This window comes from Pongo abelii, chromosome 16 (genome assembly GCF_028885655.2).
Source record: "Pongo abelii isolate AG06213 chromosome 16, NHGRI_mPonAbe1-v2.0_pri, whole genome shotgun sequence".
Lineage (NCBI taxonomy): Eukaryota > Metazoa > Chordata > Mammalia > Primates > Hominidae > Pongo > Pongo abelii.
Genome location: NC_072001.2, coordinates 51354255 through 51370610, shown reverse-complemented (window position 1 = coordinate 51370610; position 16356 = coordinate 51354255). Strand labels below are relative to the sequence as shown.

At 39.4% G+C, this 16356-nt stretch overlaps 1 protein-coding gene across 2 annotated transcripts in view; it reads left to right on the top strand.

Annotated features, from left to right (window-relative positions):
• The window catches only part of FBN1 (fibrillin 1), a 235048-nt gene that overhangs the window by 202890 nt on the left and 15802 nt on the right, over positions 1-16356 (top strand). The window contains exons 51-60 of one of the 2 annotated variants that reach the window (XM_024232279.3): positions 3630-3779; positions 4158-4223; positions 4465-4581; positions 6733-6852; positions 8457-8579; positions 10730-10861; positions 13062-13187; positions 13760-13966; positions 15687-15812; positions 16063-16185. In XM_024232279.3, coding sequence (XP_024088047.1) covers positions 3630-3779; positions 4158-4223; positions 4465-4581; positions 6733-6852; positions 8457-8579; positions 10730-10861; positions 13062-13187; positions 13760-13966; positions 15687-15812; positions 16063-16185 — 1290 coding nt within the window. The remainder of the gene's footprint in view (positions 1-3629; positions 3780-4157; positions 4224-4464; positions 4582-6732; positions 6853-8456; positions 8580-10729; positions 10862-13061; positions 13188-13759; positions 13967-15686; positions 15813-16062; positions 16186-16356) is intronic. The other variant, XM_063716643.1, reaches the window with a different exon arrangement.

Sequence of the window (16356 nt, the reverse complement as noted above, 5' to 3'; positions counted from 1 at the left end):
AATGTACTGACACATAAACCTCTCTCCCACCAAGAACGCAAATGCTGATAGGCCCATCAGTGGGGAAGCACCTTGAGCCACCGAAACAGCAAAGCCTGGGGGAAGTTGAGCTACATATCCCCTACCTCTGAAGAGATAAGCTGAAAAATGTGGGTCCAAAGTTAGACTTGAGACTGAAAAACTGCACATTAACCCATCTGTCCCCGCAATATGGTAACCATCCCTTCTATCACAAATTCTCCAAGAAAACAAAAATAAATTTAAACTGACCAGGATTCTTGCTGGGCCATTGTTCATTTTTAGGAATAATACTTGTCAACTATTTGAGTAAAGATTTTCAAGGGTTTGCCAATGACTTTCAAATTTTAAAGAAAAATCAAAAGGATCCTGAACTTCGGCATAACACAGTATGTACTTAAGTCCCAGAAAACTGTTTAGACTTCTCTAAACAATACAGTTGTGTATGGCTATCTACATACACAAACTAGTTTCATGAATTCCGGGGAAGGGAGATGAAACAAACACATGTATTTCTTTTTTTTCCACTTGTAGCTTTTGTTGTTTGGTTGTTATTGTCGTTTTGATGTTGAGTTGGGATTTTTTTTTTTTTTTGGTTGGTGGGTGTTTTTTTTTTTTTTTTTGCGTGGTTTTTTGGTTTTGCTTCCATATTACCAAATATGGAAGAGGCACTGGATATCATTTAAGATTCAAAAAATTGAGTTTGGGGTCCCAGCCCTGCCATATTTGGTCTAGAGCAAGTCATTTAATCTTTTGGAAGCTCAATTGCCTCATTTTAAACAACAATAATATCTGCCCAACCAGCCTTACTGTGACAAAGCTTTGTTAGTTTCTGAGTCCTTTGTAGACTCTTGTTGTTATTCTAATGATCTGATTAAATTTTTACTTTTCAACTAGTTATTTGGGAAGCAAGAAGGAGAGTGTTGAGAATTCTCTGGTTGATTTCAGCTTGTTGGTAGTTGTCAGTGGTCTGTGTGGATTTCAGGGTGGTGCTTAATTCGAACAGATATTCTGCATGGTACAGACCAGCCAGATAAATTCTAACTCCTACTCCCTTGTTTTTGTGTGCCTTTGGCTTGGCCTGAATTTGGAAAGAAAGCAGTGAGAAACCAGGTGTGAATCTGCCGATGTGGCAGGCCAGAGGAAACTCCTAGGCTATTAATTCAATTTGCACTGGCCCATCACAGAGCAAGCTAACGCTGCAGGAAGAATCAGCCCAGCTGTGAGCAGCCCTGCCACATGCTCAGCTCCAGGAGGCAGAGCCAGAACTGAGGAATGCAAGCAGGGAAAGTGACTTTTGTAGTTCTGATGAAATTTCGAGGTCATTAAGGGCTCTTTGCAGATGGACTGGTAAACAGGCATCCCAGCAAGTCCTAAAGTATGTGGGCAAGCACAGCTCTCTTCCCCAACGCAAGGCACCCTTGATTAATAAGCCAATTCTAGAGAATCACCACAAGCTAAAGTAAGTCTCCTACAGAGCACAGATTTTGCTGGAGCCAGGAAATTGAGAGCTGGGTTTTTCTTGTAAGATGACAAATTAGGAGTCAGACTTCTATTGCCCATGAAATGAGAAAATTCCACAGAACCGTGGATAGTGTTTTTTAAAAAGCAAATGCCATGACACTCAGGTGGACAGAGCCTGGCACAAAAGACCACAGGTGTAAATGAGCCACTCCCACTTGCAAAGTTCAACAAAGAGAATTTGCCACTTAGACTGACTCAAGACTTCGTGCATTTGAGTCTCTGTCTAATGCCAAGGTTTTTTTTTTTTTCGGGGTGGAGTGGAGTGGTGTCGGGGAGATAGAGCTGGGGTCTGGGACGAGGTCAGCTATTAAAGGAAAGGAGAATGAGAATTTTAATACACCAATATTACAACATACATTTCTAAAGAAACACTACAAACTAGAAGACAAAGCAGAGTTAAGTTTTCATACATTTGTTGAGACATTTTTGTGTGTAGTCACTGAATTATATCTAAAGGTAGTTGGAGGCATAAATAATAAAAACAAGACTGATAAATACAAAACATTATATGTGACAAAGAACTTGAAGAATAAAAGAGATCAAAAGTGTTCTCCAAGAAACGAGAATTTGTTCAGTCTTGAAGTTTCTCAGCAAAGCAAACATTTGGGTGGCAGAGATGCTGCAGGACTGACTTTTATTGCTCTTGACCTTCAGAAGGATAATTCATTGAAAGGTGCTTGTTAGGTCCTTGCCACAACAGATGGGGAAGTGGAATAGAAATTAGAGAGATGATTTATCTGGATGAGTTAGTAGCCATGAAAGGCTGAACAAGTTTACTGGGGAGGCTACCTGAATTTGATTTACGTAACTTGGTAAATATAATAGATAGATAGATAGAAACTTTAATTCACGAAAACCTTTCCTTTGTTATCTCTGGCAACTCTGTTATTCCTACATTGTCTTCTTTGTCATGAAATAAAAGCTGGCGAGACTGTCTTAACAGAAGTACTTAGGTAGTTATGATAGTATGGTTCCTGGGATTGAAAAACAGTGATGGAAGTGAATGAAAAAGGCAGAGGTGGTCAGATATAAAGAAAGAAGAATAGTACAGTATGGGTGTGAAAGCATTTCTTTTAAACCTGCAGATTGTGGCCTCTGTGTAATGAGAGGAGTTTTGCAAGGCTTTAAGAAGTCAAGTTTGAGGGAAAACACAGTCCATGCCTCTGGTTGAGCTCACTTTTTGGAGTCAATGTGTTCTATAAGAAATGGAAAAGCCCATTTCCAAAATTATGTCAAGCAGTGTTGGAGAATTTTATAGGAAGTAGATCCCATCTTCTTTGTTGGAGTCATCAAAGCAATAATCAATATTGAAATATATTCTTTCAAAGAAAGACTATTCTGTTCCCACCCACCCACAGCCCTGCCCTCCTCTTCCTTCCCTCTCTGTGTTGAGCTAAACAAGCTTCTTTTAAAAATTTAACATTGACACAGCTCTGCATGTGTGTGTGTGTGTAAAATCTACAAAAAGCCCCACTTGCATTTTGTAGCCAGCATCTCCGGGAGTATCTGCTTCAGTGACCAATCCTGGTGTTGTATTTTTGCCCATCTACAAAGTTGCCACTTCTGTATTTGTTCTGTGCCTGTGATCTGGGATTTTATTTTAGTTCCAGAGTTTAGGGGACACAGAATAAACCACAAAGTGTGATATCACAGTAAATATTAGAACTAAGAGGATTCTCTTACTCTAGTGTGCTCACTAAACATGATATTGCAAGCAGAGCTATCAATGAAGGAATCTGGTGAATGATTCCTTCTGTGAACTTTCCAATCCTGAAGTCACTGACAGATGTCAATTTTGAAAACTGTCAGTTTTGGATTTTATTGGATTCACATCAGGTTACTTTGAAATAGTGACTAAAATGAGAAGTAATAAATTTAAGTTCATAGAGTTGTTCATCAGATCTCACTATACAAAAGATGCCCATGACTTTAACAATCTCAGCTCAGTTACTATTAGAATCACATAAGGAGTATTGCTGTGGTCCTGAGAGAACATATATAACATAGTGGGTTGTTCTTTATTCGCTATCGTGCAATAAGGACTCAGTAGGAAAGCAACTGAAGAGTGTCATAAATTTATGCTGCAGATTTGCGAATGAGCTACTGTTATGCGAAGTTTGAAGGAGGAAAGTGTTCATCACCCAAATCCAGAAATCACTCCAAGCAGGAATGCTGCTGTGCCTTGAAGGGAGAAGGCTGGGGAGACCCCTGCGAGCTCTGCCCCACGGAACCTGATGGTATGTCTGTCATCTGCATTTCTCTCTCTGGGCCATGCAGGGTGCAGACTGGCCATGATGTAAGTAAGATTGTAGGCCTTAAAGACAGTAACACAGGTTAATTTAATTGTAAGTCTAATTAGAATGTTCATTAAAAATTATTTTATCTCAGGAGCTCGGTAGTTATTTTCTTTTTAATTATGTCATGAATCACAGATGCCCAAGGAGTAGACACAACATCTTAGGGAGTCTCGTTAACTTCCTCTGGTTTCTGGGCTTGTTTTGTCCATCATTTATCAATATGCATAGCATGTAGCAATTTTCTACCTCAAAATGCTTGTGGAGAAGCTTGTAATGAATTGCTATTGTTCTATCTATTAATGAGTGTCTCCACCACAGAGGCCTTCCGCCAGATCTGTCCTTATGGAAGTGGGATCATCGTGGGACCTGATGATTCAGCAGTTGGTCAGTTGCCTGTGCTGGATTCTCAGCATTTCTCAGTATTCTCAATCAGCTTCTTCTCTAGTTATTCTTATTTCTCTCCATCTATCTTGGAAAATTAAGTGCTACTTTTTTGTCACTTCATTTAGATAGCAATTATATTATTGCATTATTAGATAATCTATTGATTAAACACTGAAATGATCATAATTTATCTTCATGTTTAAAAAATACCTTGTTATTTTTTTTCTCTTGCTTGCTTAAGATATGGACGAATGCAAAGAACCCGATGTCTGTAAACATGGACAGTGCATCAATACAGATGGTTCCTATCGCTGCGAGTGTCCTTTTGGCTATATTCTAGCAGGGAATGAATGTGTAGGTGAGTAATACGTTTTCTTCCATTGGGATTTTACAAATTAAAAATTAAGCTATACAGTATTCACTGTATAGCCATGAATATAGGTACCAAGATGGCACTGAAATAAGTTTTATCCATCCACTCATACATCATTCATTTAGAATACTAGTGAGTCACCATCAGGTCCCAGGCACTGTGCTAGGCTCTGGAGCTGCAGCACTGAACCAAGAAGACAAGTTCCTTCCTTGAATGGACCTTACAGCCTAATGGTAAAGGCAGACACTGGACATATCAGAAGAGGTACTAGAAAGGACAACATCATAATGAAAGTCTTTGTGAAATTTTTTAAAAATTGTTAATGGTCATAATCTTATTCCATTATCAAATAAAAATTTTATCTGGATTCTTTTACATTTAGTAAGATGAAAGGCTATATAACCAGTACACAATCTTTTTGTTGTAACCCTGTTTTTAAAATGTCAAATAATGGCTCCTCTGGCTGGCCTTTGACCCTTAATCAACACTAACTCTAACTTAAATCCAAGGATCATATTTAGATATCTAAGAATTCCAAAGTGATTCAATATAACATAATTAATACTAGCATAAATGCTGAGAGTTTGTCTGTGTGAATTAGAAAGTACTTTTTCCATACAAGAAATCAGGTTATGAAGATTTCAGCTCCAGCTATGGCTGTGGGAGTTTAAGCAAGTTTTTTAGCTTTTCTAGGCCTTAGAATATAATATTATGCAAGTAAAATAACATTTCTAATTACCTTTGCAGCTCTAAAGATCAATGGTATCGGGATTTTTATTAACTTGAAAGAGAAATAATATTCTTGACAGTAATTGAATATTATAGTAGAACAAAAGCAAATATTTCAATGTTTTCTCCTCAGAATCTTCAGTTAGTGATAATACGTGCATATGAAATGAGCCTCTTCACCTAGGAGCTCCCCACAATAGCCTCTTGCCTTCACTTTTGACTTAAGAACCTCAGCACAAGAAACAACTGTTGACAAGAGCCATTACTCTTCTGTGCCTTAGATAGCTAAAATATCAATGTTATTTCTCAAAATTATTTCTTTCCCAAGGGGAGATACTCTCCCCAAGGGATGTGTCAGAATAAGAATGGTGAGTATTCTAGGTGGATGGATTAGAAGGCATATACACACACATACACACACACACACACACACACACACGCACACACATATTTTAGGTCTCTTTGGTAAGATTTGTTCTCTCTGCCTGTGTTTTAGAGCGGTCATAACCTAAACATATTTTTTTCTAGCCTTTCCTCTGCCTAATGTAAACCATCTGGTTTCAACAGAATCAACACAATCTACTTGAATCTTGATTTTATTAGATGTATTAATTATACTTAACCTCTGGTCTTTTGTTTTACGTAAGTTTAGTCTTTTATTTTATATCTGGCAAAAATCCATCATGTTTAAGGCTTCTTGGGGAGTGATGTAATGTAAGGCCAAACTGTGGATGTATTTCTAGCTTTAAACAAGCAGAAACTTTTGACGAGTGATAGGGGCCTTTTTTTTTTTTAACCCTTAGAGCATCTACTTCAAGTGGAAGATTTAGTTTATAACGTGGGAGGCTGGAGAAACTCATGGAGAAGAGCACTGTAAGGGCTAGATGTCCAGGCACTGTTATTCTCACTGTCACTGCCACTGCCAATGAGCAAGTCGAATTTCACGGCTATAAACCTGAGATAATAAGACATGCACACTCCCTTTTTGCAAGAACAGAATGAGAATTAAACATTACAGATCAGGCTGGGCTTGGTGGCTCACACCTTTAATCTCAGCACTTTGGGACGCCGAGGTAGGCAGATTGCTTGAGGTCAAGAGTTCAAGACCAGCCTGGCCAACATGGTGAAACCCTGTCTCTACTAAAACTACAAAAATTACCTGGGTGTGGTGGTGTGCACCTGTAATTCCAGCTACTCAGGAGGCTGAGGCATGAGAATCACTTGAACCTGAGAGGCAGAGTTTGCATGAGCTGAAATCGCGCCACAGCACTCCAGTCTGGGTGTCAAAGTGAGACTCTGTCCCAAAACAACAACAACAACAACAAAATTACAGTTTAAAATCCCCGATAGAATAAAAGGTATTATCTCAATTCATCATGTTTTGGACACATTCCTGGTTTCTTGCAGATACTGATGAATGTTCTGTTGGCAATCCTTGTGGAAATGGAACCTGCAAGAATGTGATTGGAGGTTTTGAATGCACCTGTGAGGAGGGATTTGAGCCCGGTCCAATGATGACATGTGAAGGTACATCTCTTAAACAGAGAACAGTTGATTACATGTACTGATCATGGGAACAATTGGTTGATTACAAGTCTTAATATTAAATACAACTCAGGGTGTATATAATAAAGATCATCTAGGCCTGATGGGCCATTTGATCATTCTTCTTTTGTGGCCTCTTCTCTGTAGGGAAAGAGAGATATCCAAGAATGATACAGCTGTGTGTTCATGGCACATCTACACTGTATATCACAGAGAGTTCTTGTTGGTGTCTCCCTACCACTTATATTTAGATGCTCCCGTGTTGTTTAATACCTTCTTTCTTACTCTCACTTTCTCCTTCTTTCTGTTTGTCTCTCATACTCCCTTTCTTTTTCTTTTCTCTCTTTCTCTTCTTTTCTATTTCTAGGAGCACTGCACACTAAGATACCCACCATCATCCTGTAGCCATTTGGAGGCAATCACAGCAAAAGCGGTTGCCTGTAATATATAAGCATCTGAAAAGCGTCCATCCGTAAGCCTGGTGGAATGTATGGAAAGAAGGAAAGGGAGGGAGTGTCTAGAGCAGTGGCTCTCAAAGGGTGGTTCCCAGTAGCAGCTGTATCAGCGTCACCTGGGAACTTATTAGAAATGCACATTGTCAGGCCTCATCCAAGACCTCCTAAATCAGAAACTCCGAGCGTGGGGTGGAGCCCAGCAGCCCTCTAGGTGACCTGATATACTCTCAAGTAGGGATTCACTGGCCTAAGGAAAGAATGAAGGAGAGGTGAAGGCAGAGAATAAAGTTGGTAGCAAAGAGAGCTCTTCATCAGATATGATCCATCAAATGCCCATTGTCAGAGTTGTGGTATCTTTAAAGGTTGTGACTAAGTCATGATCTGGGCTCTCACTCGTGTTCTTAGTCAGCACTGGCCTTGGGAAGCAACATGATAGTTGAGATGGTCTATTTTAATCCTGCTTTTCCAAAACACATTCTGATGGTTCCAAACTCTGTAGTCTGCAGAAATCACTTTTTTTCCATTAATGGTAAACTCATTCCCATCTATTTAAGGTTTGAACATGGGCATCTGTGTAAACTGAGTGTCTCTGTCAGTATAAAATGATCTGGAACACTATTTGCTTGGGCAGAAGAATCGCTGTTATTTCACAGGAGCCTCTTTGTTTGGGGAAAGAGAGGTGGTTAACAATATTGGAGGAGCTGGTTTCTGTTCTGACCACAATTGTTTTGGCGGAATGGGGCAAAACTGATTCCCACGCCATGTAACTGTAGGGAGTGACAAATGGTCAACCTGAGCCTTCTAAGCCAGAATTTCAGAAAAGCCCCTCATATGTTGGGTGGCCTGTAATTTCCCATCCACCTAAATAATCGTTAATAATTATACCAGGACAACAACATAAACTGGGACTGTGCTGGGAGAACCGGGATGGAGAGTCACCCTGTTTATACCAAATATAAAATAATCAACCCATTTTATAATTTCCTGGAAATGGGAGACCACTTGATCCATCCATGTTTATGACAATGAAGCATTGCAACTTTTGGTAAAAGTTTTAGTTTTAGTTCAATTGGTAGGTTCCCTTTTGTTGCTGTCCATGATCCCTTACTTTCTTACTCTCCTCTGCTGCAGATATAAATGAATGTGCCCAGAATCCTCTGCTCTGTGCCTTCCGATGTGTGAACACTTATGGGTCATATGAATGCAAATGTCCTGTGGGATATGTGCTCAGAGAAGACCGCAGGATGTGCAAAGGTGAGTCATCGTGTTCAAGGTCATCTAAGCCAGGAAGCTCTATCTGTGAGGGGAGATGTCCCAAAAGCTTCCATTAGTAGGAGAAGGCTGGAAATTGGAATAAAAATAGTCCGTGGACAATATGGGGGTTGTCACTGCCACGTTTCCCCCTAAATTGTAGCTGGAAGCATCATCAAGCCAAGTCGAGGACTGCACTGCACATCCTTTATTAGGTCTCACTGTGCATCGCATGCTCACAACATGCCAGTATTTCTACAAGATGTGGGAATATAAAGAAAAAGACATTTCCCCACATTCAAAAAACCCAATATGAAGAGATTGAGACAGATATAAATACATTCTCATAATCCAGTGTGATAAATGCTATGGTGGTTATATATACAAAATGCTCTGAGAACACCAAAGGATATTCTATTTCAAGAATGGGTAACACGTGGAATCTACTTTAGCTAAACCATCTCCATTAAAAATACCTCCTGAACACCTGCAATTTCCTGAGCACTGAACTAGGCTCTATTTCACAAACTGCAGTAATCATAGAGTTTGCTCTTGAAGAGCTCTGATTTGCTCCTCTCAAGATCTTAAATGAACAGACACCTGTTCTCTCAAGATGGCGTAAATATAATTTTGCTTAAGGGTGGGGAAATTTCCTAAATGAAAGGTCCTAATCATATGCAGAATAAATTTCAAATTTCTCAGCTCAGAGCATGTGAAAGGGAAAGATAGAAAAAGAAAGAAGTACAATAGGACAGAAAGTAAAGACTGAGGAAGGCCCAACCAAGTCCAGAAAAGGAAATGAAGGAGGGAACAGCCAGTAGAATAAGATATTTTTAGATGTTTGGCTTTTCATTAAAGTATAAAAACCATATATATATAAAACCATATATATATAAAACCATATATATATAAAAACCATATATGTATATATAGTATATAAAATAGTCATTCTACTATTGTATCCTGATTATTAATATTATCATATAAAAATAATGTCATATTGGCCAGGCGCGGTGGCTCACGCCTGTAATCCCAGCACTTTGGGAGGCTGAGGTGGGTGGATCACCTGAGGTCAGGAGTTTGAGACCAGCCTGGCCAACATAGTGAAACCCCGTCTCTACTAAAAATACAAAAATTAGCTGGTGTGATGGCGCATTCTTGTAATCTCACCTACTCGGGAGGCTGAGGCAGAAGAATTGCTTGAACCCCGGAGGTGGAGGTTGCAGTGAGCTGAGATCGTGCCACTGCACTCCAGACTGGATGACGGAGTGAGACTCCATCTCAAAAAAATAATAATATCATATTATAATATATTGTTATTATTATAATTATTGCATAATGTAAGCTTTGATTTGTTACTGTTATAATCCATTATGATTGTAGTACTATTATAATTATTGCCTTATCATATATTGTGATTATAATGCTGTTATAATTACTGTTATATTAAGATATATCCATTATATTATAATTACATGAGGCCCTTTTAGTTCAATTAGTCAACAAGAATTAGAAATCATGCTTCAACAAAGGAGTATAAAATATAAAGGGACAGCCAGGCACGATGGTTCATGCCTGTAATCCCAGCACTTTGGGAGGCCGAGGTGGGTGGATCACTTGAGGCCAGGAGTTTGAGACCAGCCTGGACAACATGGTGAAACCCCATCTCTACTAAAAATACAAAAAAAATTAGCCAGGCCTGGTGGTGCATGCCTGTAATCCCAGATACTTGGGAGACTGAGGTATGAGAATCACTTGAACCCAGGAGGCAGAGGTTGAAGTGAGCTGAGATCGGGCCACTGCACTCCAGCCTGGGCAGCAGAGAGAGACTCTTTCAAAAACATAAATAAATAAAAATAAAAATAAATAAAAAATAAGGGAAGGAGAAGAGAGAAAAGGCATGATGAGAATCATGCTTCTTGAAGAGGTCATCAGTTGATTAGGGAGCAATTTCTTCAAGTTCAAAGGTGGTTAGAAGATTCCTTTCCATTCTTTAGAGATCATACTCAACAGAGCAGAAGGAAATACAGCCAATAGTGAAATAACATAGATGAAAATTGGTTACTTACTAACATTTTATGTTTAAAAGTCAGGTAATTAAGGCAGATATATGCATTTTCTTTGACAAATTTGTGATTGTACATTTTTTACAGATGAGGATGAGTGTGAAGAGGGAAAACATGACTGTACTGAAAAACAAATGGAATGCAAGAACCTCATTGGCACATACATGTGCATCTGTGGACCTGGGTATCAGCGGAGACCTGACGGAGAAGGCTGTGTAGGTAAGAGGATCCCTGTGGAAGGAGCTTTGAGTGCGTCAGAAGCGACAGTGGACAGAAGGAACCTGGGCTCTGACTTCTTGTGACACTGTGTTCTTGGCGAGACCCATTTTGTTCTCTTACCTCATGTCAGGACTCTCCATGGTGGTTCCCTTGCCTCGTGATCATTTGTGAATTCCAAGAGCACTGTCATTGTCCCTCTGAGCTGGCCTTTGTCTACTTTCTTGACCTATTTGCTGCCAGGATTTGAACAGCATGCCTTTTCTCTATTCTCCTCCTTTACTTTCCATACTCTTTTGTTGATTTGGGGGTCAATTCTCCCCATCACATTGGAATGCCTCCCTATTGACTTAGCTTTGCTACAAATGCCAGGTACCTCTGAATCAGGAATATCTCAAAACTATTGGGATCTACCTCCAGAAAATCTGGTCTTGTCTAGAGTAGCATCCAGGCACTGATATTTTTTTAAGGCTCCTCAGCTGATTCTAATATGGATCCAACATTGAGAACTTCAGCTTTATACCAGGAGTTGGCAAACTGCCTACAGGCCAATTCCACCCTGCCAGCCCGCTGTGTGTTTTTATAAATAAGGTTTTATTAAACATAGGTATAACCATTCATTTGCATATTGTCCATGGCTACTTTCATGCCACAATGGCAGAGCCAAGTGGTTGCAACTGAGACCATATGACCCACAAAGCCTAAAATATTTCCTATTTGACCCTAACAAAAAGTTTCCTGACCTCTGCTTAGATAATAATTACAGGAGAAAATTATTAAAACCTTCTCACATGCATTCTCTTTCTTTTTAACAATAAATGGTGTTATAAAGATATATTTTATGTTGTCATTCAAGAAGATTAAGAATCCCATTGCCCTTTTACTCTGTACAATACAGATTGAAGCAGTAATTAAAGAACAGACTCTAAAAGCACAGAAAAAGAAAATCTGTAGATTAATTGTCACACACTGGATCCTCCTGGATCAGTAATTCTCAACCTCAGCTGCACTTTGGAATCATTTGGGGAGCTCAAGTCCAACCTCAGATATTCTGATTGAATTGGTCTGGGGGTGGCTGGGGCGTTGCATTGGGGTTTTGAACCTGTTTTAACACTGTTCTGGATGTCACCTTCCAACTTTCTCTCTTTCCTAGTGAGAGCTCCATCTGAGGGACCCTGAACTATTCTCAAAGGAAGGGAAGCACCTCAGCAAATTATTTTTGATCTTTCTAAATAATCATCAGATAATTCTAAGAATCTGTAGATATTTTAATGTTTTTTTAATCCTGGGAAACTGAATTGTAGTTTATGATTTCTTAATAATATTGTTGAAATGTTACAATAAATGCAACCTATATTGGAGATATAATCTAGGTTAATCTGAAGATTAATCTAGACAAACTCCCCCAGATCAATATTGACCATTATAGATATTATTCTAATATGTATTAAAATATTTCTTTCATATGCTGATATTCACATTTTTCCCTCCTTCACTTGAAATAGCCCTTTGAGAGTCCTTTTTATGTCCTAATATGAAAAGATTTAAATTTTACTAAGTGAAAAATGTAAGTGTGCAAAAAATGCTACCATCTGTGTTTAAGTATATAAAATGCTATCAGTTATGCTTTTAAAAGATCAGAAGTGCACACACACATACATATATTATGTATGTATTTGCTTTTATGTGCATAATCCAGCTCTGGAAGGATACATTAGAAACTGGCCCCAGAACTGGTTGCTTTTCAGGAGGGGAGTTTGGTGTCTGGGAAATAGGGAATGAAGGGGGTACTTTTGCTGAATCTCCTTTTGTACCTTTTTAATTTTGAACCATGTGAAGAGATAAGCTATTTACAAACTATATAGGAAAGAAGGAAGAAAATCTATTCTTCTATAAAAGATTCAGATGGCTCTTTCTGTTTTCAGTCCTTCAATGAAACCAAACAGTTAAGAATGAGTGAAGTCCCTTTTATACCTTTTAAATTTTGAGCCATGTGAACAGATTAGTGATTCAAAAGCTAAGTTAAGGAGGGAAGATGAGAGAGAGGGAAGGAAGCTGAGAGGGAGGGAAGGGAGGAAGGAAAGAAGAAAGGAACAAAGGGAGGGAAGGAGGGAGGGAGGAAGGAACGAAGGAAGGAACTCCATCCTCTATAAAATGGTCAGATGACTCTTCTTGTTTTTGGTCCTTCAATAAAATCAAACAGATGAGAATGAATGTCAGACGAAGCCAGGGATCTGTGAGAATGGGCGCTGCCTCAACACCCGTGGGAGCTACACCTGTGAGTGTAATGATGGGTTCACCGCCAGCCCCAACCAGGATGAGTGCCTCGGTGAGTACAGTCGGCAGCGCACTTTCCTAACCTCAGCCTCCACACTGGGATGCCAGAAACCCACACTTCTTATTTGAAATACAAGAAAATGTCAAAATCTGAGGAAGGATAAAAAATGTTCATATTTTGGAGATGCCGTAGTGACTGTGATTGTCCATTGGGCTTAGCACCACCCTGCAGCTAAGTTCTTCCTTTGCTAATTGGATCCTGAATCACTTGTTTGGAATTTCTTGGCTGCCTTTGAAGCCCTTGGTGATCAGGATCCACTTCCATATGTTTCTCTGCCCCTCTCTCTGTAAGCATGGCTATTCCCCTGTATTTCTGGGAGCAGAGAGAGTTATAAGCTTGTCTAGGCCAATGTCTTTCTGCCTACTTACTGAATGTCTTATTTGTTTCCCTCAGACGTCATCCTTTCTCTTTTACTGCTGTCTCCAGCTTTCCCCTCTTGCTTCTTCTCACCCAGGGTAAAGTGTTACATCCTTTTTTGGTTTTTATATCTGACCAAATTTTTAATATTTTGTTTGCTCTTAAAATTTCCTGACATCCCCTTTGCCATACAATGTCCCTTCCAGACAATCGGGAAGGGTACTGCTTCACAGAGGTGCTACAAAACATGTGTCAGATCGGCTCCAGCAACAGGAACCCTGTCACCAAATCTGAATGCTGCTGTGATGGAGGGAGAGGCTGGGGTCCCCACTGTGAGATCTGCCCTTTCCAGGGGACTGTGGCTTTCAAGAAACTCTGTCCCCATGGCCGAGGATTCATGACCAATGGAGCAGGTACTTCATTTATAGTCCAAAAATACTTGCAGGGAATCTATTTATTTGTTTTTTGTGTGAAAAACAGATGAAAATATGGAGTCTGCAATATGTGCCTAGGTTGAATTGCACAGCTGAGGCCAACAAAAATTCTTCATTATGGAGTTTTAGACATTTGAGGTCATGCTGCCAAAGTGGCCTTGGTCCACTTGATTAAGCTGTGTGTGCTTAGGACCCTGCCTCTGCGTTCCAGCAAGTCTTCAACTTTTTAAACAGAAGTTTACTATAAGTCAATTGGCTACTCAGAATATAATTTTTAAATTTTTTAGATAAACTTTGAAATAAATGATTATTAAATGCGCAAACCAGTCCACCAAGATGTGGAACTCCTAAAACTGGCCAAACTGTATTGCATAAAAGTATAAATCATGCTGATATCCTGGCAATTAAACACAGTTGCATCTGGAAAAGCACAAGCTCCTTAACTAGAGCAGGATGAGGAAGTGTCAGACTGTCTAAGGCAACTCTAGAGATATCTAGGCCTGTCACTAATATAATTCCTGTGTTTATCAACTGTAACTACAATTGGTTTTTAGTTCATAAAAGGACTGAGAAAAGGTGAGAGCTTTTTTGAGCTTCTTGGGAGGGAATTAGAAGTGAAAGGGGAAGAAGGAGGTTAAGAAGGATTTGTGTTTGTATTGGAAAGATGTGGCTGAAGGCAGAATAATGGAACTGGATGTGATTTAAAAAAAAAAAGAAAAAAAAGACCTAGAAAGGTAAGGTGGAGCAACCAAAAGCAATTTATGATTCTTTGGAGGATGTAGCAATAAGATGGTCGAAAAAACTCATTTCTGGAGACCAATAAGAGTGTGCTAAATTGCACTTCAGAGTAGACTTGTAAAGGTCAGATGCACCCAGCTGTTGGTATAAAATGGTTATTTGGCAGTCAAGGGCTGAGAACCCATGTAGAAAGTGCTTGTATTGGCACTTCGCCAAGCAGTAAGGAGGTAAAATGGGTCAAGATGTAGAAGACAGTGGTTTTAATGCTCAACGGTGCATATTGACCCAGTCTTTCTCTCTGTGGTACAGCCATGAGTAAGGGGGTCTCCCTTCCTTAGCAGGCTGCAAAAACCCAGCACTGTCATCCACCTCAGAGCCCTGGTGAGTTTCCCCCATCACCAGAGGACAGAAGTTCATCTCATTTCCCCAATCTTATGTAATTTGAACTTTTTCAGGATTAACCACAAACACAACAAAAATAATGTGTAAAAAAAACAAAGAAGAAAAACAAACCTTACTGCTTATTTTGAGCATGCAAAACTGGGGGGGAAATGGGGTTTCCTCGTCAAAAGGATCTGCTTCTGTGATTCATTTATGAGATGTCAGCAGGAGGCAAGCTTAATGGCATGAGATGACACAAAAAGCCAAATATGTCTAGATGGGGTAGCTGTTCTATGGACCCAGAAGAGAAAAATATACATTTAGAAGACCAGTTGTTTTTAAAGTTTTTCTGTGGCTGAATTATTTTATCAATTATAGTCTAATGAAGTTATTTGTTTGCCTTTTGATATAGCTACTGTTACACATTAAATTTATGCTATCATCTTACTGGTTTAATTTCTTAGGCCCAAAATATAGTAACACAATTTATTAGTATTTACACTGAAGTGACCCCCTACATATTAATGTTGTCAATTTTATGATATATTTCTTATCTTAATTTATATTTGTTAAATTACAGATATCGATGAATGCAAGGTTATTCATGATGTTTGCCGAAATGGGGAATGTGTCAATGACAGAGGATCATATCATTGCATTTGTAAAACTGGGTACACTCCAGATATAACTGGGACTTCCTGTGTAGGTAAGTGTCTATTTCTGATGGCTTATCCTCAAGTGGAAATTTTAGATTATGGAAAAAAAAAAACAACCCAAAGCTAAAAATCTAAAAAGGCTGTGCAGTTTCATAGGAAAGCACAGGACAATCATCAAAGTCTACACAGAGTTTACTTTTTCTTTCCCCAAAACTAAAATTCGTCGTTAGACCCTGTGGAAATTGAGCATGTAGACATCATTTTCAGATGCACAGTCACACTGTATTTCTTTGATCATAGATCTGAACGAGTGCAACCAGGCTCCCAAACCCTGCAATTTTATCTGCAAAAACACAGAAGGGAGTTACCAGTGTTCATGCCCGAAAGGCTACATTCTGCAAGAGGATGGAAGGAGCTGCAAAGGTAAAGTAGAATTGACCATTGCCCCTCACCTAGCTTCTGACACATGGCTGCATTCCTTTGCCTGTAAGAACTCCACAGGCAAGCCGAAAGACCTGCTCTACAGGCAGGAGGTGCTTCCCTGGTGTTAATGCCTCCATGGGACCTACCTCCTGTGCTGGAGGGAGGGAGGCT